General features: G+C 41.1%; 1 protein-coding gene across 1 annotated transcript in view; it reads left to right on the top strand.

Annotated features, from left to right (window-relative positions):
• The window catches only part of CHSY3 (chondroitin sulfate synthase 3), a 118,587-nt gene that overhangs the window by 6,313 nt on the left and 85,470 nt on the right, over positions 1-26,804 (top strand). Inside the window, exon 3 of the mRNA XM_063128404.1 lies at positions 8,278-8,561. Within this exon, the coding sequence (XP_062984474.1) occupies positions 8,278-8,561 (284 nt within the window). The remainder of the gene's footprint in view (positions 1-8,277; positions 8,562-26,804) is intronic.

The raw sequence follows: 26,804 nt of genomic DNA, 5'->3' as shown, positions 1-26,804 counted from the left end.
CACACATAAAGCATTAAAAACCGTTAAAAAAACTAAACATGTGGGTAATTAAGATGTGCTGCCATATGCCTGGGCAAAGAGGAAAGTCTTAACCTGGTGCCAGAAAGATAACAGCGTTGGTGCCAGGCGAGCCTCATCAGGGAGATCGTTCCATAATCTGGGGGCCACCACCGAAAAGGCCCTGTCCCTCGTTGCCACACTCAGAGCCTCTCTTGGAGTAGGCACCCGGAGGAAGATCTTAGATGTTGAAAGTAGTGACCGGGTATATTCACGTTGGGAGAGGTGTTCCGTCAGGTATTGTGGTCCCAAGCCCTGTAATGCTTTATAGGTCAAAACCAGCACCTTAAATTGGGCTCGGAAACATACAGGCAGCCAGTGCAAGCGGACCAGAGCAGGTGTTATATGGTCAAACCTTCTGGTTCCTGAAATCAATCTGGCCGCTGCGTTTTGCACGAGATGCAGCTTCCGAACCGTCTTCAAAGGCAGCCCTATGTAGAGTGTATTGCAGTAATCTAACTTGGAGGTTACCAGAGCATGGACAACTGAAGCCAGGTTATCCCTGTCCAGATAAGGGCGTAGCTGGGCCACCAACCGGAGTTTGTAAAAGGCACTTCGTGCCACTGAGGTCACCTGAACCTCAAGTGATAATGATGGATCTAAAAGAACCCCCAAGCTACGAACCTGCTCCTTCAGGGTGAGTGCAATCCCATTCAGAACTGGTAGAACACCCCCCATCCTGTCAGCGGAATCACCTACTAACAGCATCTCAGTCTTGTCTGGATTGAGTTTCAGTTTATTAGCCCTCATCAAGTCCATTGTCGCAGCCAGGCACTGGTTCAACACATCCACAGCCTCTTCCCATGGATTTGCAAGGTATCTTGGAAAACATTTGTGTTTTAAGCAGCCTTGCTGATTTACATCTCCAACTGCATTATGATATTCATCTGAGCCCAGCTGAAGTGACTTTTGTTGGAAAAGGGGACATTCTTCCAGTGACTGTAGCTTGATTGTGGCCACTGGCAATATATTATTTTATATATTTTATGATTGTATGTTGCTTTTCAGGCTATGTGCTTGGGTGAGAAGTGGGATAGAAATGCAAATAATGAATAAGATATTGCTCAAGGTACTGTTGAGAAATTTTGGGACTGAAATTTTTAGACATGCTATTATTATTTAGTATGCAATAGTCTTGGAACCTCCATTTTGGTGCCTGGGGCCACCACAAGGCCCATGGACACTTTTCTTGGTGCCTTCCAGTCTCCTTGAGCCTCCTGATTTTTATTTTATTTAAGAGCTTTTTCATCCTTTTTTGTTTTAATTGGGAGGCAGGCTTACTACACAGCATCACCTATATTTGGGTTCAAAAAAGTGTTTGTATTAACTCAGATGCACCTACTATAACAGATATTGCATCTTATATAGACCAGATACCTCTTAATAAACTTTCAACAGAACATAGGGCTTACCTGGATAGCCCTTTCTCAGTAGAAGAAATCAATGAAGCAATTAAAAACTTAAAAAAGGGGAAAAGCCCCGGTCCTGATGGCTTTAGTGCAGAATTCTACATGGCTTTTAGAGAGCAACTCATCCCCTGGTTGCACCGTTTATTCGTAGCAATCCAGGAGGGTAGTCAGATTCCAGAGACTTGGAAGATCTCTAAAACAGTGGTGGTCCCCAAGCAAGGCAGAGATCCAATAAAAATGGAGTCTTATAGACCCATTGCCTTGATAAATGTAGATGCCAAACTTTTTACAGCAGTCTTGGTTGCAAGACTCAACACATTTATAGCTTCCTATATCAATCCAGATCAAACCGGTTTTATACCAAGACGCAGTGCAGCTGACTCAATACGAAGAGATATTAATATAGTTCAATATTGCCACACGACCAAACAACCAGCAACACTTATCTCTCTCGACGCTTTCAAAGCCTTTGATAGCGTTGAGTGGTACTTCCAAAAAGAACTCTTAGAAGCCATGGCCTTCGGCTCTAAGTTCAAGAATATCATAAACCAGCTCTATTCTACTTCCATCGCTTCAGTAGGGGTCAATGGGCTTGACTCTCATCCCATACGACTCTCTCGAGGTACCAAACAGGGATGCCCATTATCTCCCCTCCTTTTTGCTATAATAATTGAAAGTCTTGCCTCCAAAATAAGAACCAACAAAGATATAAAGGGCATATACATCCAGGGAGCAGAACATAAAATAAATCTTTATGCTGATGACATGCTTCTTATGCTCAGCAACGCTTCTAGAGGCCTATCTCAGCTACTATGCGAGCTAGAAGCCTTTAAAAAAGTCTCAGGTCTCGAAATTAATAAAGAAAAATCAATTCTTATGACACTGAACACTCCCCTAGAGACTACAAATTCTCTGTGTGTCCAAACAGGCTTCAAACCATGCTATGGGGTTTTTCGCTAGTCACAATAGTCACAATAGGAGTGACTATTACAAAAGACCCACTGCAGCTGCTTAAAAGAAATTTTGGGAAACTGTCTAATCAGATCCTCCATGACCTTACTAAATGGACCCAACTAAAACTCACATATCTTGGCAGAATAGCCGCAATAAAAATGTCTTTATTGCCCAAAATATTATTCCTTTATCAGGCCTTACCTATAAATAGCCCTCCTAAGTCCTTCTCCAAATGGCAAGCTACACTAGACCGCTTTGTCAATCACGGCAAACGTTCCCGTATAAATAAGGGGACGTTATATAGGAAACGCACAAAAGGAGGCCTAGGAATGCCCAATTTACTGATGTACTTTGAGGCCTTCCAGCTTAGGCAGCTAGTCAAAATAATCAACTGTGAGACTAGTATTCCCTGGGTACAAATAGAAACGATATCCCAACAACCCACAATTCCAGCTCTTCCCTTCCTAAAAACTTCCTGGACCATCGTCAAACAAATCTCCAATCCATTCACACGCCTAACCCTAGCAATATGGAAAAAATGGTCAACCTATCTCTCTCCCCCAGAGTCTCCAATGCTACCTTTTTTAGATCATCCATCTTTTAGACATGAAGATAAATATGCCCAGTTTGCTGGGTGGGATAGTAAGGGGATCTATCGTTTGAGGGACTTTTTAGTCAAAGACCAAATAATTAACGATAGTCAACTAAAAGACAAGCTAAAAGGGATCAATCCCTCTTGGCTCCAACTGACACAAGTCAGAACATTCTTAAACAAAAGATTCAGTAGCGAGACAGATTTTCGCCCTCTCTCCCCCTTTGAGCATTTATGTGTGAGATCCAAAGGGAAAGATAAAGGCGTGACCTCAGCAATTTATGACCTATTGCTTGAGAAGGGTGGTGGCTTCTCCCTGGCTCTGAGGAGCATATGGGAAACTGATCTACATATGCAGATTGAAGATATAAATTGGAAACAAATTTGGATAAATCCCCCCCTCCGAACAATATTGTCCCGCATACAGGAGTCAGCCCACAAGGTTATATTAAGATGGTATATAACTCCAATTCAACTCTCGCATGCAACGACTTCAATCTCCCCACTGTGTTGGAGAGGATGCGATGAAAAGGGCTTTTACTTACATATGTGGTGGGAGTGTAAGGCCCTGAAGCAGTTCTGGGAAACTATCTTCAATATAATTTCTAAAGCCACTGATCAGATGATCTTTCCAGAACCAAGCCTGGCCCTGCTGTCCCTGCCCAACGCTCTAAACCCCTCCCTTACCCATAAAGAATTGGTATTTATCCTCCTTACAGCAGCTTGTTTAGAAATCGCCGAACACTGGAAGGATCCGAAGGGCCCTACACTCACTGGATGGAAAAGGAAAGTGTGGGATATAGCCTGCTCTGAAAAATTAACCTACCACCGCAGAGTCTCGTCGGGCCAACTTAGCTATGACCCATTCAATGAAATATGGTCTCCTTTTCTCAATTACATCAATGGTACAGATGTGGCATCCAACTCTGGTTTAACAAATCTTCCTCTGACCACAGTAAATTGTAGGAAACAAGCTCGGTTCGGCATCTACAGAAATCGTGTTTGTGTATTTATTAGAAACGCTGTCTGACTTGTATGTTTTTATATATATTTTTAACTTTTTTAAAACTGCTTTGTTAAATAGAGTTTAATAAATAAATATTAAAAAAAAAGAGGAAGCAAAGACGGAACACCTACACAATGCCTTCTGATCACTAGCATTAAGAACCCTCCATCTGGAAGTAACCCTGGTAATGAAGCTACTGAAGTTAGTTCACAAAACAGGGAAGCAGCAAATGAAGGCAGAAGAGAGACGTATAGTATTGCCAGCTATCTGCTTGGTTTTAATCATACACGAATGCTGAATTATAGAATGTGGATTACAGAAAATCTGTATTGTTTTATTTGACTTTGTTTTAAGGTTTTTTTAGGGGTGTGTGTGTGTTATTGATTTACTAATTAAATTTGAACATTACTGCAATTGATATAAACGTTATACAGTTAACATCATGATGCAGTTAAGATTGTTTCCTGTAATGCTGAGGTGCAATAAGCACACCAAACAAGAAATTGTACATTTTCTCTCAGCTGAAGAGAATGAATACAGAATGGTTTAGCTTCAGTGGTATTTGAAGAGGAGAAAGAGAATTGTGTGCCCAAACACCGTTGAGTGAGGAAAGAGCTCATGTTAGTGGATTTTCTCTGAAAGCCAGGGGAATAGCAATTTGATAGAGGAGAAGTTGGTAAATGTAATCAGAAGTGTAATAACAGATGGAAAAGGGAAGTATCTGGCCATTTATATTTAAAAAGAAAAAAGAAAAAAAGTGTTTGTATTTTAAAGGTCAGATACCACCTCTGCCTTGTACTTAGGTTCTTGGGTAAGTTACTTTTTCTTTTAGCCTCACCAGTTGGCCTTCTGAGGAATGAGATTTTTGTTATTGGTCATGCCCACCATGGCAGCCATTTTATGAATGCACAAGCCTCTTTGTGGCAGACATGTTGTGAGAACACCCACAATACTCTCTCAAAATTCCAAATGTGCCCACCAACTCAAAACAGTCAGGATGGGGCTGGGGGCTGGTAATAGTCAATATCCCACCAACATTAACAAACCGTGACTGTCATGAATTATCATTTTTAAATCAATGATGGATTATTTGGTCAAAACAACCCACTCTGATAACCTAGATTTTGTAGTAGGGGTTATTTAATCCATTGTGGTTTTTCATGTCATCTGGCAGTCACTGGGGGCTATTTTGGACTGCTTTGCTTCTCACGGGTGTTCTCTTTGTAGTGGAAACAGCTTACATAGGTTATTTCATTAGTGTCTACAGGGGAAGTGCACAGTTGGGAACACCTTAAATCAGTGGTTCCCAATTAGCTAAGTACTGCGGACCCCTCGTTTTTCAAATGCCAAGCCATGGACCCCCTACTTTTGAAAAATTTGTTATCTCTATGGTAGTTACCTGTGCGAAGCAATTTTTTTGGAGAAAATAAAGGGTAGCCCCTAATAAGCAAAGGATTTTAGGTATACTAAAAAACAGACCATAAAATTTGTGATATTTGTGATATTACCATGCAAATATGACCATGATCTAGTTAGGAATATAAAGACGAATTTAATTTTACTAACGTCTAGTTTACAATTGAACAATTATGACATGTCTAGCAGCTACTAAACCTAAATGCGATGGGAGAAATCATGCCTCTTTTTGTCCTGAACAATCCCTTCCTCATCCAGTTCAGTATTTCCTACTTTTAATCTCAAATCTGGATCATCATGAAGCCAATTTCTATGCTTGTTCTTCATGTAACAAAATGTCGAAAATGTTTGTTCACAAAGATATGTGGAACAAAAGGGAACTAGATGTTTCAAAGCTTTTTCACCTAACTTCTTATAATCAGGAAAAACCTTCACCCAGAATTAGTCCAGTCTATATTCTTTGAAAAATGATTTCAATGAACCATCACAAGTCACGTCAACAAGTGCATTTTGCTCTTCCGCAGATAGAGTTGTTAGTTGTACATCACCACATTCTAAAGGATTCCTTATTCATGAGTTTTCAGGATTAGGTGCAGGGAAGTAATCTCTGAAGCTAGTTGCTAAATCATGCAGGTGCTTTCACACGTGACGTCACTGTCGAAGCAAACGGAGCACGGGAGACGGCATATTTTCTTTTATTAAAATGTGGACCTTGCAGAGCTAACATGTGAATGGTACCACAGAGCCCCTGGGTGGGTTATGCAGACCCCCAATTTCTTACCTGGAAGAAAGCCCTTGGAACTCAGTGGACTTAATGTATGTGTAGACATTTATTTATTTATTTATTTATTACATTTTTATACCGCCCAATAGCTGAAGCTCTCTGGGCGGTTCACAAAAATTAAAACCACAATAAAACACCCAACAGGTTAAAACACAATTACAAAATACAGTATAAAAGCGCAACCAGGATAAAACCACACAGCAAAGTTGATATAAGATTAAAATACAGAGTTAAAACAGTAAAATTTAAATTTAAGTTAAAATTAAGTGTTAAAATACTGAGTGAATAAAAAGGTCTTCAGCTGGTGACATGTATTGGATTGCACTATTAATGTATAAAATAAAATTTTTGGGGCTTTGTTTTAAAATTATTTCAGTATATGAAATGTCCACTCTTCAAATAACCATTCGTCATACCTTTCAGTACTCCAGTTCACAGTTGGATCATCCATTTTATTAATAAGAACTATTAAACTATGACGTTGCAGGGGTAAAAATGTATTCATTGAGGCTTTAACCTGCTGTCTGATTTTATAGATCAAATGTAAGTTGATAGCTTCAGCTATTGGGTGATATAAAAATGCAATAAATAACATAAATAAGTTTCCAAAAATGTTAAAACATAGTGGTTTGGATACTAGATATTTTGCCCTCCAATGCTACAACTGCAGTACTCAGCAGATTCAAATGGCTGGTTGTTTTTTTTACAAAGTTAATTCACCCAGACAACCCTCACTTTGTTTTTAAATTTAATTTGCCCCTTTCCTAAATACATTTAGTTGGAATTAAATTCAATTGATGTCATTGGAATTTCCTTTAAGGAAAGTTTGTAGTCTGCTCATATTTTAATTTCTGCATTTTTCATTTTTTCATTGTCATAAACAGCAATCTTGCAAAAAAAAACTTAGATGTTTGTACTTTTAACTAATAATTCATGAATGGGTGTACCACCTGACTTTACTTGCTCCGTCTCTTCCCTACCTGCTGTGCCCTTGCTCTGTAATGGTCACTTAGGGTGTAATGATCCTGTGTTTCCAGCATTCCCCAACCAGGCATTTTAAGACATTTTTTTCTGTCTGAACATGCATAGGATTGCACCCTTACTGTACTTTATTGTTTTTGGGTCTAGTTGGAGTAATTTATTTATTTATTACTTTTCTATACCGCTCAATCCCTGGGCAGTTCACAAAAATTAAACAGAATGGAGAGCCAAACTATTGAAGTTGCTTAGTACTTCTTTCTTCCACTTCAGCTTTGGAAGAGCACTGGAGAGTTAGATTGTGCATGTGTGGTAGAGCATGTGTGGAATAAAGGATTGGAAATGGGCACCATAGTAGGAGTAGGCCAGTAAGCAGATGAAGGAGATAGGGAGGAAGAGTATTGACAGTGGTGCATTTTACCACTTGGTCAGTAGTCCTTGGTTTAGTAGTTATTGCTCATCTGTGGCAGGCAAGTGGCAAATTGTTTGGCTGCTTTAACATAGGATTTGCATTTGTAGAATTACAAGATATTGCAAGCTCTGGCTTGCATCCACAGAAGTGCAAGTGAAGATCCACCGGCATAATAAAGCTCTCCCTCCTTACTCTTCTCACTGCAGACTTTGTACCTGCTGAAAAGCCATCCCTGAAGTTCAGAGGGGCCCTCTGGAATGGCATGTGATGCAGTGTGGAAGATTAAAACTGGCGGATAGGGTGAGAAGGGATTGGTGTAAATCTGGCAACCTCCCCACATGAGAGCAGAAATGTCTTCTACTGGGTCTAGGGTCTTGGATCTCTTTGAATCAGAACCCCTGTCCTCAACCAACATTTACTTAATTCTATAGGGAATTTTGGTCCTAGTAATAGTTGAATATAGAAAGTTTTTAAATGTAGTGCTCGACATCCCTCTTTAACATTCGTCTTTAACATCCCTTTTGCTTTTTGTATGTTTGTTTGAGCAGAAGAGATTATAAATTATAGAGTTACAGTTTAATGCATTATTGTGATGTGGAAAATAAAATGTCTTGAAATAGACGGTGTGACAAAAATAATATTCCGTCTATCTTTTTTTTTTCTTTACAGGGGAAAAATTGGAGGAGTTTCTTCGGTCACTGAACAGCAGTAAACCTCTCTATTTGGGGCAGACAGGACTGGGAAATATTGAAGAACTTGGGAAACTGGGTCTTGAGCCAGGAGAGAACTTCTGTATGGGAGGGCCTGGGATGATCTTTAGCCGTGAAGTTCTCAGGAGGATGGTGCCGCACATAGGAGAATGTCTTCGAGAAATGTACACTACTCATGAGGATGTGGAAGTGGGCCGATGTGTTCGGCGGTTCGGTGGAACTCAGTGCGTCTGGTCATATGAGGTAAGGAATAATGGAATACGGTTGAAAGTGTTCGTAGGTGGCTTTAATAAAAAATTCAGTCACACGTCCCCAGCCCAGTGGGCTACTCCCCAACCGTACTCAACCTGGGTTAAGTTTCAGCCTTTGCCAGCATGTGCTGAAGAGGTTGTGTGGCTTGCTATCATGTGCTAATCGTTTTTGGCTTTTAGTGCATCAGTGTAACCAAACATAATTAGGTCTTTGCGATGGAATGGTAAAAGCTAACTTAGGTTGAGCTCAGTACATGCCAGAAACAGACAATCCCAGTCATGGTGGGTTCCCCTCCTCCCCCATTCAGCCAAGGGCTCATAGGTTCAATGAAGCTACAGCAATGCATCTGGTTCATAGTTGAATGTTAACATATGCAGGTCTCCCCATTCTTCATAATTTTTGTGCCCTGTACATAGTCATGTTCAGTTGGAAACTACACATATTGCTGTAGCATCACTGAATATGTGAGACCTTATGCAAAGCTGCTGTGGGGATGGAGGCAGGGAAGGGTCATGACTAGATCCAGCCAATCAGTGCACTATATACAGTAGCTGTGTTTTAATTCTGTTTTCTTCAGGTCTCACAGGGCAGGAAAAAGTAAGTCTGACTTAAATGTGGTGAGAGTGCCTCCCAAGTGATGATCTACAAAGGTTACCTCTGTATGCATCCTCGATTACAAAATAGTGTATTCAGTTCATTCAAGAGTCCTCAACTATTTTGTGTCAGTGGGCACATATGCAATTTTGAGAGAGGATTGTGGGTACTCTCATGGTGAGACTTCTGTTCATAAAATTACTGCCTTTATAGGCATAGCTGGTCACAAAACACTCATTTCCCAGAAGGCAAACTGTAAAGAATGAATGAAAAGTAACTTGCCCAAAATCCAAGTACAAAGAACAGTGGGCTGCTGAGCTCCAAAACACAACATTACACTGTTGAACCCAAATAAAGATGGCACTTTGCAGCAAACTGCCTTTCCAGGTTTTTTTAAAGTTTAGTTTAAAAAGAACCTTAAAATAGAAATCAGGAGAGGCAATGAGTCTGGCAGGTGCCCAGACAGGTATATTTTGTGTCCTCAGGCACCATGTTGGAGACCTCAACTATCCGAAAGACCTGCATCCATCAGTGGAATGTATATGAATCAGTAGGATTTGCATGCTTTCTGAGTGTGTGTGTGTGCGTGTGTGTGTTTAATGCTGAGTCTGGAGAATAGTGTTTGCATGCAGTGTGACAGGACTTACATTATCATTCATCTTTGGACCCTGGTCCAAAGAATCTAGTAACTAATTCTTCACATCTAAGGGGGTGTTAGACATTTGTATTCTAAAACAGCACTTCTCTTCCAGTTGTTTTAAACTCTGGACTCATGGCAAACTGTTTTTGAAATGGGGAGGAGTTTCAAAAGGTATATAATCTTACTTGCTATCTACATCTATCTAAAATTATTTCTAGGCTATGTTTAAGGGTGGAATATAAAGAAAAAAGAAACCAGTTGGCATATTTAAAGTGGTTCTTTGTATCCCTGATAATAGTAGAATAGGCAGCAGCGTATTGAATTGTAGCACAGTTTAATACTTTATTGAATTATTATGGAATTAATTTAGTTGGTGTAGAAAAGCCTACATATTTAATATTGTAAAATAACATTCTATTAAAGGGCTAGAATATATATGATAGGCTACCCATAAGATTGCTTGCAATGCAAATATTGTTAGAGAACTAAGGAGTGATTTCTATGAGAATATTTGGGTGATGTGGTACAGCTTGAATGAACACCTCTTGAAAGTGTGTTGTCTCCCAGGCATATGGCAAAGTATATTGCATGATGGCTTCACTCATTTCTTGATTTTTCACCATGTGGCCACATTGTAAGATAATGATACCAATCAACCCAGTTTTTAGTTTGCTTCGGTAAGGTGAGCTGACTTAGGGGTGTGATTTTTCAGTCACATGTCTACTTCGTATACCCAGAGAGAGAAACTCAAACTGTGTTGTCTGTATCTTCATCTTGCCACGTAAGAATGGGTATGAAAATGAACCCAAAGTCTGTAGTCCTATGTATGTCTAAGTTGATCTATGTTTTGCCAAATTAAACAGAAACGTCTTTGTAAATGTGTTCAGAATAAAGATGTTAATCCCCATAGCTTTTTTACTAGATGATATGCCTAGTTTTTGCAGCGTGTCCACTGATAGCACAAAGGATTATAATCATTATTATGCATATTATCTAAGGTATTGTGCTGGTACTTTAGTGTTAAAATATACTTGCCCTTGTGTCACTGTCTCATTAAGCAGAAAAAATATCAATTAAAATAGGCCAATGAAAGAGGTTATATGCCATGAAAGACAAAACACGCAACAATAATTGGATTTGTGCATTTATAGAGCAAGCTTCAGCCAAAGGTGTCCTGGTCTTTGGAAAAGAAAAATTATATGTAAAGCCTGTGATATCTTGTCTACATTCTATAAATATTATTTAAACACAATAGATTGTTTTCAAATATAATACAGAAAATATATACCAAGTTTATAATGTTTTAGGTGAAACTGCTTAATTCAGGCCCTGCCCAGGGAAATAAATTATTGGATGAAATCTGGATGGTGTCCATCCAGTGGCAGAACAGACATCATTGGTAGAACTGATCCCCCCTCTTACTGCAGCCCCTCATGCACCCCCAAAATCTGTCCTGGAGGTTAGGAAACCCTCCAGAGCAGATTTTGGGGAACCACTCAAGTGGGGCTGCTGTGTGAGCAGAGGTCCACTCATGCAATGTTGAAAATTGCCCATTAATTTTAGGAGTTTTCCTAATATTCTAATCTACTTTGATTGGATGATAGTGCTACCAGGGCATTAATCAATGTTATGAGCATTAGCCTAAGATTAGGTGTTATTGTTTGATTCTGAATGCTTACCTGTGAATAAATAATAATTCTTTCAGGCTGCAATCCAATATTCAATTGCTTGTGAGGGTAATGGAATATTCAGATGAGGGGCCATAGCTCAGTGTGGTAGAGCACATGGTTTGCATGCAGAAGGTTCAATCCCCAGTGTCTCCAGGTAGGGGTAGAAAAAATCCCTGCCTGAAACGCTGGAAAGCTGAAGCCCATCAGTGTTGATATTACTGAGCTAGATAGACCAAGGGTTCAGTGTAAGGCAACCTCTTCTGTTCCTATGTTGAGAGTAAGCTTCATTGAATACAGTGGAGTTTACTTTTGAGTGTATTTATGACCCAGATTGCACATAATGGCAATTCATGGGTTAATCCACAATTTGCCATGCACAAGTGGGAGTGAGCAAGCACATTGCCTCCTACACATTGCTCACTTCCTCTTTTTATCAACAACCTAAGATCAGCCGGGGTGTAGGTTGTGAGTGTGACCTGGGTGAAACTGAAATGATGGGTTGTTTAGGGGCTGAGAAGTGAAGAACACCTGGGAGGCAGTTACGTGTAAAGTGTGAAAGTGAGTGTTTTAGATCCTTTGCTATTCTTAAAAGCAGCAATATGTCCATTTTTTATTTAGTTTAGGTTATACATTTAAAACTGCAATTCACATAATCTCAAGTCATTCGATTGTCCTCAATATGCCTTTACTGAAACTAATGTAGAGTGAGTTACTTGCTAGTCTTAAAAATAACCTCTGACAAGAACCTCTACTATAGGGAGACCTATGAAAAGGAGGACAGGGCTCCTATATCTTTAACAGTTGCATAGAAAAGGGAATTTCAGCAGATGTCATTTGTATATATGGGGAACCTGGTGAAATTTCCTCTTCATCACAACAGTTAACGCTGCAGGTTCCCTGCCCTCTTTTAAATCTGGTTACTGTAGTATAGCACCTGCAGCTTTAACTGCTGTGATGAAGAGGGAATTTCAACAGGTTCCCCATATATACAAATGAGACCAGCTGAAATTCCCTTTTCTATGCGACTGTTAAAGATACAGGAGTCCTGTCCTCTTTTTCATATGGTCACCCTACTTTACTAGCATTTCAGATATATTCTACTTTTTCATGTAATGTTGACTATTTATTTATTTATTTATTTTATTACATTTATATACCGCCCCCCAGCCGAAGCTCTCTGGGCGGTTTACAACAATTAAAAATAGTAAACATTAAAAGTACACAAAAAAATTAAAAAACATAAAAACAGTATAAAAACAACAACGGTATCCATTTAAAACAACAATTCTGGGGTCCATTAAAAACAAACTTAACGTTATTAAATGCTGCTTAAAATGCCTGGGAGAAGAGAAAGGTCTTGACCTGGCGCCGAAAAGATAACAACGTTGGCGCTAGGCGAGCCTTATCGAGAAGATAAGTCGGGGGGCAACCACTGAGAAGGCCCTCTCCCTTGTTACCATCCTCCGAGCTTCCCTCGGAGTAGGCACTCGGAGGAGGACCTTAGATGTTGAGCGCAGTGTACGGGTAGGTTCATGTCGGGAGAGGCGTTCCATCAGGTATTGCGGTCCCAAGCCATGTAGGGCTTTATAGGTTAAAACCAGCACCTTGAATTGGGCTCGGAAACATATAGGCAGCCAATGCAAGCAGGCCAGAATCGGTGTTACATGCTCAAATCTTCCTGTTCCAGCTATCAATCTGGCCGCCGCATTTTGCACAAGCTGCAGTTTCCGGACCGTCTTCAAAGACTGCCCCATGTAGAGGGCGTTGCAGTAATCTAATTTTCTAAGTTACCAAAGTATGGACAACTGAAGCTAGGTTATCCCTGTCCAGATAGGGGCGTAGCTGGGCCACCAACCGAAGTTGGTAGAAGGCACTCCGTGCCACCGAGGCCACCTGTGCCTCAAGTGACAAAGATGGTTCTAGGAGAACCCCCAAGCTACGAACCATCTTAGCATATTGTATCCCTAGATGCCTTGGGATTAATGGTGTAATGCTAAAGTAAGCTTTAAGGCTTCAATGAGTTTGGGTGAGTATAAATGTTAATTGTATGGAGTTCATGGGAAGACCAGAAAAAACTTTCAATGTGAAGGCTTATTGCTATCGGGATAGGCATTTGAAAATCCCCTAGCACAGGGGAGTTCTATTCGTGATCGAGGCCTTTGTATAAGATAATATGCTCAACAAATAGTAAGGAGGAATGGAAATTTATATGGTTGGTTGAATGTAGGGCTGAGTAATATTCTCTACCAAACCTTTTTGCACAAAAAGGTAACTGAACCAGGGGTGATGATGGGATGTTTCCTGAAACCTCTATAAATGCCATCCTCTGTTGTGCTGGTTCATTTTTTCTTTTACAGCCATTTCACAGTATTTTTTTCTTCTTTTCAGTCTGTGTCCTTGTTTTCCTATATAAGTGGTGATATCAAGTAGTCAGACAGATTTATCTTAGTAGCTTACAAACAGACGTGAGGGCAACAGTGTCTCCATGTTGTCTGCAGCATCTGGTTTTCAGAGTGAGAAGGAATGTGTGATTGCATGAGCATTGTCTGTGTGAATGTGAAGAAGAGAGAGAAGGCTCTGTGTGTATTGTAATCATATCCATCACTAAAGTGGGCAAACGTTTTCTAGAAAGTCTTAAATATGCTTAATTTCTGGATCAGATAATGCTAAACACGTGTGACATGACCTGCCTTGGCTCACTTCCTTGAGTTATCTGTTCTGATAATAAATTAAAATAAAAGAAACAGTGGGTGCTCCTACAGCTTACTGCTTCTCTGCTCACATTGCTTTCTCTGACACCAGGTTTCAAATAGGTTTGCTGCTTGGCTTGGAGGTGAAAGGGGGGAAACATTTAGCACCTACTCTGAATTTCCTTCCCAAAGTAGATTTTTCAGTTTTAAACTAATGGTCTGTAATGTACATCTGTGTAAGACACCTATCACTGGGATAGGTGACTTGAAGAAGGGGACTCAGTGGTTCAGTAATGGCTTCTTGACAGTAATGGCTGACTGTGTTTTGGCACAATATCTGAATTGGTAAACCATAATTTGTGATCACTCTACAAGCCAGAATTGGAAACCGTGGTTTGCTCAAACTGTGGTATGGAGTGATTATTGAATTGAGAAACCATAGTTACAGCCAATGCTCTGCTTCCAAAGGCTGCAGCTACACTATGGAGACTGGAGTGAATTTATGAAACTGAGTGCTGAGAGGGATGACAACTGAAGTTGTCATGTACATTGATGGTGCTATATAAATAAATAATAATAATAATAATGAAGTTGGAAAGCATCTTTAAGGCACACTTACTAGGGAGAAATCCCCATTGGGCACAGTGGGACTTCCAAGTAAACATGCATGGGATTGTGTTGTAAATCATGATTTGCCATTTGTGTATTTGAAAGCATAAACTATAATTAATGTTCTAAGCTATGCTTCATGCCAGGCATGCTTTTCAAGAGCCTATGTAAAGTGTACTTGAGAAACTAACTTTAATTTTATTTTTCTCTGTAAAGGTAATTAAAAAATCTTGTTTAGGGAAAGATTATTCTCAGTAAATCCTGGGTTAACTAAATTGGTTCAATCTGACATCCCACTGACAAGCTGCTATTGCTCCTCATTTTCTGGATCCTTTCCCAGACATCCAGCATGTCCACACAAATACTATACTGTGCTAGTGCCACCAGACTTTGAATTCTTAAAATAAATACAACATAATTATGGGAGGGTTCAGATTACAAGAATATTACAAAAATAAGCTGCAGCAAGCTTCAGAACTTACACATCCCCCTCTCTCCTCTCCTCTCCTCCTTCGGTGTGGTTGCAAGAAGAAATTCAAGAGCTTTTGCTTCTGTTTTAGGTTAACAGGTTAGAGGAGTATCCTAATTGTCTGAGGTGCCATAGGATACCGGGGATTCAAGGTCAGAGACAATGTTCCAACCTCGGAAGGGGGAGTCAAATAGCCTCTCTTAAAAATATGCAATGTGGGAGGGCAGGGAGGTGAAGATTGCCTCCACGTTTCCTCCTGCCTTGCATTGGATGATCGGAAGCCTCTGAGTTCAGGGGAGCAATTGATAGGTTAGTTGTCATGCCTAAACTCAGGTAAACTGTAGTTAATCTTAACTATGGTTTACTGAAACAATCTTAGCTATGGTTTTCTCAAACTATAATTTATGAAGCTGGCTTCTTTCAACAAACCATAATGACCCTATTCAGACAACACGCTAAGTCATGGTGGTTAAGCAGCTAAACATTGTGGCTTAGTGTGCCTTGTGAACCATGACTTAGTGTGTCATGTAAACCATTCCTAACCATGGTGGCTACATAACCAGGGTTTAAATACACTCACTAACCATTTGCTGAAAGTGGTTTAGTGGCCTAACCATGGCTTAGCATGTTGTCTGAACTGGCCCAATGAAATTTTAGGTTTGGACAATGCTGTAAACTGCAGTTAATCTAAAACAAATATGAATGCTTCTGATCTCACAGATGCAGCAGAGAAGGCGAGAGGAGGGTAGAGTGTGTGAACCTTAGGCTTGCTACTTCTCATTCATGTAATACCAAACCATGGTTTAACATTGCGTACAAATACTGTAGGAAGTAGAGTAGGAAGAAAAATAAAATTCATGAAAACTTAAATAACTGTTGCATAGTTTGTAAAGCTTTCTGTGATTCTCCCCATTGGTTTCTAGTCATGTGTTAACTATTAATGATTGATTGCTCATAAATATATTGGCTTTTCTAGCAGATATTTAGTGCCATCATTGTTATAATAAATTAGTTACAGAATGTAATAGCTTAATATCTTGCACTATTAGGCAAGCTGATATTTATTTACTGAATTTGTTGAGCCAGTGAGCTAGTAAAATTGCTAATGAACAAGAGCCCATTTTTATGCCTATTAGTGACTTAAACACCAATAGGCTAGCTAATCTCCCAACAGTGGGCTAGCTAATCTCCCATTGCTGTCTTTTTACTTCACATAATGTGGACTTCACATAATGTCAGAAGGCTAGAATTCAACTCTTCACAAAGCATTTTAAGCTTTATTAAACCTTTAGGGTCAATTCAGGCAGTATGCTAAACCTCGATTTAATGATTTGGAGTGCCCCTTTACTCACATAATTTAAAACAACATGGAGGTTGGTTTGCACACTGTAGTTTGGAGGTAAGGCACTAACCATAGTTTTCCAATTTAGATATCATTTGAAAATCAAGACATGGAGGAGGAATTATTTTATTTATTTATTTATTTATTTATTTATTTATTTTATTACATTTATATACCTCCCCACAGCCGAAGCTCTCTGGGAGGTTTACAACAATTAAAAATGGTAAACATTAAAAGTATACAAAATTTAAAAACCATCAAAAACATAAAAAACAGTATAAAAACAACGGTATCCATTTAAAAACAACAATTCTGGGGTTCATTAAAACAAACTTAACGTTGTTAAATGCTGTTAAAATGCCTGGGAGAAGAGAAAAGTCTTGACCTGGCGCCGAAAAGATAATATTGGCGCCAGGCGAGCCTCATCGGGGAGATCATTCCACAGTCAGGGGGCAACCACTGAAAAGGCCCTCTCCCTTGTTGCCATCCTCCAAGCTTCCCTCGGAGTAGGCACTCGGAGGAGGACCTTAGATGTTGAGTGCAGTGTACGGGTAGGTTCATGTCGGGAGAGGCGTTCCATCAGGTGTTGCGGTCCCAAGCCATGTAGGGCTTTATAGGTTAAAACCAGCACCTTGAATTGGGCTCGGAAACATATAGGCAGCCAATGCAAGCGGGCCAGAATTGGTGTTATATGCTCAAACCTCCCTGTTCCAGCTATCAATCTGGCTGCCGCATTTTGCACAAGCTTCAGCTTCCGGACTGTCTTCAAAGGCTGCCCCATGTAGAGGGCATTGCAGTAATCTAATTTGGAAGTTACCAAAGTATGGACAACTGAAGCTAGGTTATCCCTGTCCAGATAGGGAAACTCACACAAAGGAGGGGAGAAAGGAAAGAGATACATGTCTCATCTAGCCCTCAAAGTAAAGCAGTGGGAAGGTGATTATTTCTTGTAATCACTCATTGTTTTAATGAAGAAAATTCTTGTCAAGAATATTTAGTGATTAATTAAAATTATCAGTAGTTTCCCCTTCTCCGTATATCTCAGTAGGCTGTAAATCAGGGGCGGGGAACTTGTAGGGCTCCAGGTGTTTTGGCCTACAATTCCCAGCATCCCTGACTTTGGTTATGCTGCCTAGGGCTGATGAAATTTTGTAGGTTAAAACATCTGGAGGACCATAAGTTTCCCACTCCTGATTTAAATTGCCTTCTATTGTGCAGTAACACAATAGCAGCTATTTGTTCCGTTGTCTGTTGGTTTGAATGTCTTCATCATAAGTATTGCACTTGATATCAGCACTTTTGTAAGGTTACAATGATGTTGTAATTGGTAAATCTTTATATTCTGTTGAATATTGGTAGACATTAAAAGGGTACTAAAGATAAGAGAGTGCTATGTATGTTTTTAAGAATAATATGAAGGCAGGTATTTTCCTCCACAAATAAAATGATAATTATGCATTTCCTAGAAGGTTGTTTTAGTTCATTTAGTATACTTCCAGTACCCAGTTCGCAATAGTTCTCAGTTTATGATATGGGCATTTCATTCAGTATAATTATTTGTTTCTGAAGCTTCAACCCATGCTTGCCGTCAGTGGCTCTCAGGGCTGAAAAGGTTGACTGTGGGATAAGAATGATCTGTGCCTGGCATCTGCCATCGAAGAAGAAGCATCTTGTGGTGAAAGTACTTCTTTTGAGGATAGTTTCTTTGGGTTGGATCCAGGCTTAGTTATGCTTTGAGTAGACCCATTGAAACCAGTGGGACTTTAGTTACTCACAATTGAATACTATGGCCTTAGCTAGACCTAGAGGTCTAGCAGGATGGAGGGGTGAAGATCTCGTGATTTTTTCATCACGAGATCTCCCCCTCAGTTCACACACGGCACGCGATGACCTCAGACAGCGAGGTGTTGTGCCTGCCATATTTTTTTTTGGTTAAAGTGCCAGCAGCGCACAAACTCTCGTGCGCAAAAGGTGAGTGATTTTTTTAAAAAATAATTACTTTCCCTGCCCCCCCCTCGATGGGCTCAGAGCTCCTGAGGATCGCTGCACCCCATGCATGGGTCCCGGCTCCTTACAAGGAATCGTGAGGAGCTGGGACAAACCGCGGTGCTCGGCCACACATTCTGCGGGTTTGGGCTCCTTGCGGAAAACCCGGGCCTAAAGGGTAGGGCGAGATCTCGGGATCCCCTGTGCGTCATGTGGACGCACAGGGACGATCCCGGGGATCACCCCTGAATTTCACCCCGTCTAGCAATGGCCTATGTTTCTGGATGTGCACTGTAGTGATGTAGCATGTAGCAGAGAGTTAGCTTTTTATTTATTCTTGTGTAAACATGCATGATTTACCAATTAGGATCAAGACCACTGCTTTATGAGTGGGAAGGATTAACACACACACCACCTAGGTTCCCCCTGTAAAGTGTAGTTTGGCTGTAACATGAGATTGGAAAGCAGCATAAGTAGCTTGACTTTAAAACAAAATACTTGAATAGTAAAACTTGACTTTAAAACAAAAATACTTGAATAGTTAATATAGTTAAGAAACAAACTTTAAGCCTTGTCTTGATCTGACTGTACTTCATTGAAGTGTTGGAGAAGGAAAGGACAGTGTGTCCTAGGTCATCCTGCTGGGGCAACTACTCTTGTTCAGACTTTGATTGTTTATCTTATTTATTTTACTTGTTTTATTTAAACTCTGCTGTCCTCTTAAGGAGCTGAGAGTGATGTACATGGAGTTCCAGGCAGTCTTCTTTCTGGGAACTCAATCTGCTCTGCTTCCATGCTGGAGTGAAGTAAATGTTTTCATCATATTAAGACTTGGATCCTCCTCAAGATTATTCCTTGCTGGAGCATAAATCATAGTAGGAGATTGTCTTACAATTTCGTACATGCAGTGCCAGGTTAATTATGTTTACCCAGAAGCAAGGCATATTGACTTTCAAGTATAGTAGTTCTGCCAGGGTTGAGGGGTTCCTGGGCAACATGCCCCCTGTTGTCCCCTCACCCCACTCCTGGGTGCTTCATCTTGATGGTTTCTCCCACCTCCTCACCATCTCCAGCTTCCTAATGCATTAACTCTTATCTCTGTGTTCTTTCCAACCCCTACCCCATATGTGATCTTTCCCCTTGCTCTTTCCAGCCCTGGGCTCACTTTCTGTGCCCCCTTGCGCTATCCAGCCTCCCCTACGGGTTGGATAGAGGAGTGATCTTCCTCTCCTCGCTCTTTTACCCTGCTGCTTGCTCACTCCCTATCTCTTACCAGGCAGTGACAGTAGCAGCAGCAGCAGCTTCTTTTTTCATAACAATGGAAAAGTTTGGGAATGCTGCAGAGAGGAATTGGGCCCAATGTCTTGATTTTCCCTAGCGTGTGTCTGGGCCCTTGTGGAGCATAGAAACCCTTTGGGGAAATGAAGTGTCCAGGGATAACTACAGCTGCACTCTGCAGCATTCACAACCTCTTATATAAGGTAAAAGAAGGCAAAGATGTGGGTTTGTGGCTATTGTGGCAACTGGATTTAGGGGCCCTAAAGACTTAAAGACCTCAGACTTGTGCCAATCTCTGCTCAAGTAAATGCACTTAAAATTACAACCTTAATCTTCCTCTTCACTTAGGTTAACATGAACTAGTGTAAATGAAAACAAAAAGTAGACAAATAACCTCTGTTAATAGAGGCTTTCAGCGGAAGGGCTGATTCATATGACTAATTCCCCAAGTTAGGCTGCCTAATGTTTCAGAATTAAATGGTAGGCCTTAAATGCAACAAAAGCCATATTTACTGGATCAGGAAAGTAAAATGTGAAGTTATCTTGTCTGAAAAGTGTCAGCTGAAAATAGGACAGTTTAGAATAAATTAGTGTAAGAGGAAATAGTGGAATCCAACTTGTTCCTGAGGGAACAACCAGTTTTTGACATAAAGCGATGAAAGCTGCTTTTGCTTTGAGAAACTCTAGGCCTAAATAAATACAGTAGTGGCTGCCTATCTTATAAATTGTGAGATCTTTTTGGAGCTGTCATAATTTAATAAGGTATATAATTTAAAAGGTTGGAAAAGTGAGACATAAAAATGGGCAAAACTGTGGAAATAATTGTATTGCGATAGATCCACGCTCTTGGATTTCAATCCTTTGATGCAGTTCTTGCAAACTAAGATAATTTGCAGCTGTCAGTAGTTACAGATCACTAGTCCTGGAGTATAGCTAGGATTTGATAAAGTCGTAGTCTAATCTTTTTCTGTCCCATTAGAAGCAAAGAGGATTGTGGTATGTTGTCTTGTCAATTTGTTAGTGTTTCTTTCCCCCTCCTCCTCCTTCTATGGCTATTAGAACATACTTGTTTTTTGCTTTTATATAAGAAGACTTTTTAGTTACAGCAGCTAGAATGTAGGGCTGGGAGGATTTCCGTTGTGACCAGAGCAAGTTGACTAGCATTGTAAACCCTTTTAGCGCAAAGTATTTTATGGGTTCTTTGAAACACTTCATAATATCTTGCTTATTATCCTGGTTTTTTTTAACTAACATTAAACCAGAGTTCCTCAGTTTAGAGAGCTGATGCCACCATGCAAGGGGAGCAGGGGAGGGTCAAGGGATGAGTGCTCAGCCCTGATGCTTCATGGCTTATGGAGCTGGGAAGGATTGGCCAAACCCAACAAGTTCTGAGTATTGTCAGACTCCAGTTAATATTTTGACTAGTGTCAGTTTCCTTGGGTGGGTGAGGAAAGCAAATGGCATGGTTTCCATTTTGATCCCACACTCATTTAACCAATCCATTTATATTTTATTCTGTTTATAACTGATAGGTGCTTTTAGGACAATGATAGTATGGGAGATCTATACATTTGTTTTGAACAGATACGACTTAAAATATGATTTTCTTTCTAAACAATATAATTTAAGTAATTCAGCATTACCTTTTTAATGTGGGGAAAACATACAATTTGGGCAAACAAATAATCTGCTGAGCTTTCTTTCTTAGTGGTAAGAGGTCCCAAGTGTTAAAGAGTGTTCTGATCTCAGTGCTCAGAGGAAGTGAGGACATCATGGTGACTTCTTGGGCTCCTGTTCCTCATCTGCCTAACCTTGTGAGAACTTGGACATTTACTTCCCAGAGACAAAAATTTCAAAATGAGAGACAATATGAGAGAGGTGGAAAATAGTTCTGCACCATACACATTAATTCTAGCACATTGGAAAGAATGTCTTCATGACCTTGTTAGCCAAATAACCCTGTGGTGATCTGGTAGACCACAAATGAATGTTGCCCAGTATGAGAATTTGCTCAGCTAGTTGAATTGCTGCCTTTTGGACTATAGTATAATCTTAAATTTACCTGTTGTTGTGTCTTACATTTGGTCCTTCATTTCCTTTGATCACAAAGGGCTTTGCTAGCCAAGGGGTTAGCCCGGGCTGATACCTGGGATTGCCCCTGTGCGTCCAGATGACGCACCTGGCCCGAGCGGCGCTTGCCCGGGCAATGCCCAGTGCCCGGGCAAGCGCCGCTCGCCTGCTTGCGAGCGGCGGCGGTGCGTGGCACTCCCTCTGTCACCCGCCACCCCCCTTGCCACCCACCCTGCCATCCTTCCCCCTCCCCTCTCTCCCCCCCCCCCCCCGGTAAAAAAAAACAGAAGAAAAACGGACTTACCAGTCCGGCGGCTTCGGGGCACACGCAGCCCCTTTAAAAAACAAAAACAAAAGCCGACGCTGCAAGGCTCCCGTCGTCCCTGCGCGTCGTGCGTCTGGAAGCCTGGGCGGAGCGCGCTAACGTCAGCGCGCTGCCGCCCCGCCTCCCTGCCGGCTTATCCCGGCAGGTCTAGCAAAGCCCCAAGGCAAAGAGTAGAGAGTTTTGGAGTAAACTCTATTCAAAGTTTCTGGGTGCTCGACATGGCTTGTTTCAACAAATCCTGGGCCAGATCTACACCAAGCAGTACATAGCACTATGAAAGTGGTATGAAATCAGTATCTAACAGGCAGGAGCCACACTACTGCTTTATAGCTGTATTGAAGTGCAGTGACAACCATTGGGGCTCATGACACATATCATATGCTGCTTTCATACCACTTTCATAGTGCTATATCCTGCTTGGTATAGATCTGGCCATAGTTAAGATTAGTCACAGTTTAGGGTCTGGAAGCCACACTGAACTGTGGTTAATGTAAAGCAGAAGCTTCCAGTCTCCTTGTAGCTGATGAGTAGAAGAAATGGGATGGGGAACTGTGTGAGTCCAAGGCTCAGTGCAGTTAGTTCTTGTAACACTTAACCATGGTACACATGAATGTAGCAAAAATGAATGTTACAAAATTAACTTTGTAAGCTTGCTGTAGATTTAGGGGCAGGCAACTTCTGACTGTTGAGATGTTTTGGCCTATAACTAGGGTGACCATATGAAAAGGAGGACAGGGCTCCTGTATCTTTAACAATTGCATAGGAAAGGGAATTTCAGCAGCTGTCATTTGTATATATGGAGAACCTAGTGAAATTCCCTCTTCATCACAACAATTAAAGCTGCAGGAGCTATACTAGAGTCACCAGATTTAAAAGAGGGCAGGGCACCTGTAGCTTTAACTGGTGTGATGAAGAGGAAATTTCTCCAGGTTCTCCATATATACAAATGACACCTGCTGAAATTTCCTTTTCTATGCAACTATTAAAGATACAGGAGCCCTGTCCTCCTTTTCATATGGTCACCCTACTATAACCCATCATCCGTCACCAATGGCTATACTAGGGGGGAATCCGCACGTCGTTCTGAGATCGCTTCTAAGCGACCCCAGTGCAGCGTGAAAACGAGCGTGTAACTTGCCTTTTGAAGAGCCGACGAAGAGACGTCCTTCCCGCCGCCGCCACCCGCAAACCTCCTCGCCGACTGGCGAGGAGAGCTCGGCTGAAGAAGGTGGGGTTGAGAGCGGAAGAAGCTCTCCACCTCGCCTTCTTCCCCCGAGCTTTCCGTCTCAGCCGGTGAGGAGGGAGTTGGGCGACGGCGGTGACGGTGTTGGGAAGGACGTCTCTTCGTCGGTTCTTCAAAAGGCAAGTTACACGCTCGCTTTCACGCCGCACTGGGGTCGCTTAGAAGCAATCTCAGAACGACGTGCGGATTCCCCCTACCTAGGGCTGATGGCAGTAGTAGGTGAAAACATTCGGAAAACTATAAATTGCCTACCTCTGCTGTAGAGCATAAAAGCTTCTGAGACCTTGCTTCTTGACAGATTGGGAAAATCAGGCTACAGTACTCAAAAGTTTTACACTGGCTTTACAGGAAGTTGAAACAACAGGGTATTCTGTATTTGATCATAGTTATAATCTTGGATAGGTGTGGAGAGTGGTGCCTCACTTTAATTATGGCTTATTGTGTTAGTGAACTTATAATTCTGTTGTTTTATATTATATCATTTTTATCATAAATTCCGTTGGTTGTTTTAGGAGAAAAGTGGGCAAATTGAACTGAACTGAAGTGAGAAGGATTTTATTCTTTCTCTGCTAACTATTATTCTGCTCAGAATGGAAAAGCAGCTGGTAAGCACCTTGAGGAATTGGGGCAGTAGTTTTGAGTGAGAATATGGCTGGCAGGTGAAGGTTTAAACACACCACCACCACTCTGGGCTCAAGATTTTAGTTTCCAGAGACATTTTGACATTTAAAAACATACATAAGGGATAAAGTTACACACATTGGCACGTAGTGTTTAATTTGGCTCTGATTCTGTGTGAAATTAACCTATAAGTTAGGGATGTGTTGCACTTTATAGAGCAGTATGGGTACACCGCTACATGACTGCCGTAGCAAATACATGAATTGTGAAAAAGAATCCTGTGCTTCTAAACATTTAGATACATGCAGGGGACACACATTGCACAGGAAGGTCATGACTGGCCAGGGCTCCCCTGGCACATGTCCAGCATCTGACTGGAGATACATGCCTCGCCTTTACAGTTCATATGTTTTTACTGCAGCAAACACCAACGTAATAGTGGGGCCATGTGTAAAGTTTAAATCAACTTTCAGGGCCTTGCTAGACGAGGCGTTAGCGTGCTTTGAGGCCCGGTTCCCCTGCTGTGCGTCCACATAACGCACAGGGGAATCCGGCCCCAGGGCGCACTAAAGCCTCCCTTAACGCGCCATAAGCGAAGTCGCTTATGGCGCGCCTTTTCCGCAGCCCCGGCCTGAGGCCGGGGCTGCGGAACATCTAGTGACTTCCGTGGCTGTTTGCAGCTACTCGCTTACTCGCGAGTAGCCGCAAAAAGCCACGGGCAGGGCGACACGGGACGACGGGGGATGGCGCAGGGCGACACAGGACGACGGGGGATGGCGCATGGTGGCACAGGACGACGGGGAGGGAGGGCGGGCGCAGGGTGGCACTGGACGACGGGGAGGGAGATGGCAGAGGGCGACACGGGATGGGACGGGGAGGGAGGGCGGGAAAGAGTGGGCAGGGGGCTTAATTTAAAAAAAGGTGGGGGGCTTAATTTTTTAAAAAAGCCTCTTACCTTCTCCGGAGTCTTCGGGGCGCACGTGGCCCCTTTAACAAAACAAAAAAAATGGCCGACGCTGCAGGGCTTCCGGAGTCCCTGTGCGTCGGCCGTCTAGGAGGTGGGGTGGCGCGCTAAAGTTAGCGCGCCGTCGCCCCGCCTCCAGGCCGGCTCAGCCGGCCTGGTCTAGCAAGGCCCCCAGTATTCAAGTAGTTCTGTAGTGGGCCATGCGGCATTAGCTTACTTTGATTGAAAAACAGCTTCTTGGTATTGTCCCATATATTAATACACTGATATTTGTGAAGGTACTAAAATGTTTACCTTTGCCTGTTATAATCTGGGAGGTGTCAAGATTAAGAAATCTCTTGACAATGTACTCTCTGTAAATCAAGGGTAACTCAGTGTCTCCTTTTCATAGCACTACACAATATGATCTTGTCTCTTCATCTTTATTGATTTACAGTTTTCAAGAAATGTTGGTCTCTTGATTTGTTTACTTTTGCCAAAAACAACAAATTTAGCATGGGTTTATGGGGAGTTGAGGGAGAATCATTTTTAAGGACATATTTATAGGTATAAAAGAACTATTGACCACAGTACATGGTGTTTTCTAGCATAAATATCAGGAGAAGCATTGGTAGAAATAGCTGGTAGATTTAGTAGAGAATATAAGATTTTAAAAGTGTCTTAGATCTTACTGTAACATTGTGCAAAGCCATTTTAAATTGCCTGTAATGGGTCGAGGAAGGAGACATGTAACAACTCCAGACAGTATGGTGTGCCTGATGTGCAATTTGGAGGATATTGTGTAGCCTGGCCGTTTTGTAGTCTTAGCTGATATCGATGAAGAGGTCCAGTTGTGTTAAAAAATTTGTGGTTAATTTGTATTATATTTAAGATAGAAGGTGAAGCTTGATGCTTCCTATCTCAAATAGTTTAGTGAGGCTTAAAAGAGACAGTTGGCTACAATAGGACTGAAAATACTAATTGGATCTAGTGAGGTTTTCAAGGGAACCATGGATTTCAATCAGTACCTAGATGGTTGCAATCCAACACACAGCTTTGAGAACATATCAAGCCCATTAAAACTGTAGAATCTGTGCGTGGAATTGAATTTGGAGAGTTTGTCATCATCATCATCTATTTCTTACCCGCCTCTCCCTTTGGATTGAGGCGTGGAACAACAGTATGTACAACAATACAATATAAATCAAATGCATTAGACTGATTAAAAGAGCATATAGAATTGATACAATATTAAAATAACCATCAGGACATCTTAAAATTCTTAGGTTTAAAATTTATCTGGGTAGGCTTGCTGGAAAAGACTAGTCTTTATAACTGTCTTAAACTTGGAGAGAGTATTAAGTTGGCGAAAAGGATTGGGTGCAAAGAGAGCCAAACAGATTATTTTGCAAGCAATCCTTTTCAGAATTATTTCAGCCACTGAAAACTCTATTTCCTACTTACAAAAAACATTATTATACCAAGGTCTGTCTTAGCTTTAACGTGTTCTCTACAGAATGAATATATTAAGAAACATTGATATGTAAATGATTCTAATCCTATAATATTCTCTTCATCACCTTTTTAACCTTTATGGAAATCCTACAGTGAAGGGGTTGGACTTTTTAATTTGTTTTTTTAAATGTTGTATCATTCATGTCAATTTGGCAATTTTCAGAGATGTATATTAAAGCTATCATGATTTTTAACTTTATTTTTTACAACTGTTTTCTTTCTCAGTAGCTAGTATTGTA

Source organism: Elgaria multicarinata, chromosome 6 (genome assembly GCF_023053635.1).
Source record: "Elgaria multicarinata webbii isolate HBS135686 ecotype San Diego chromosome 6, rElgMul1.1.pri, whole genome shotgun sequence".
Taxonomy (NCBI): Eukaryota; Metazoa; Chordata; class Lepidosauria; order Squamata; family Anguidae; genus Elgaria; species Elgaria multicarinata.
Note: the sequence above shows the minus strand (reverse complement) of the source record. Positions and strands in the feature narration are given on the sequence as shown.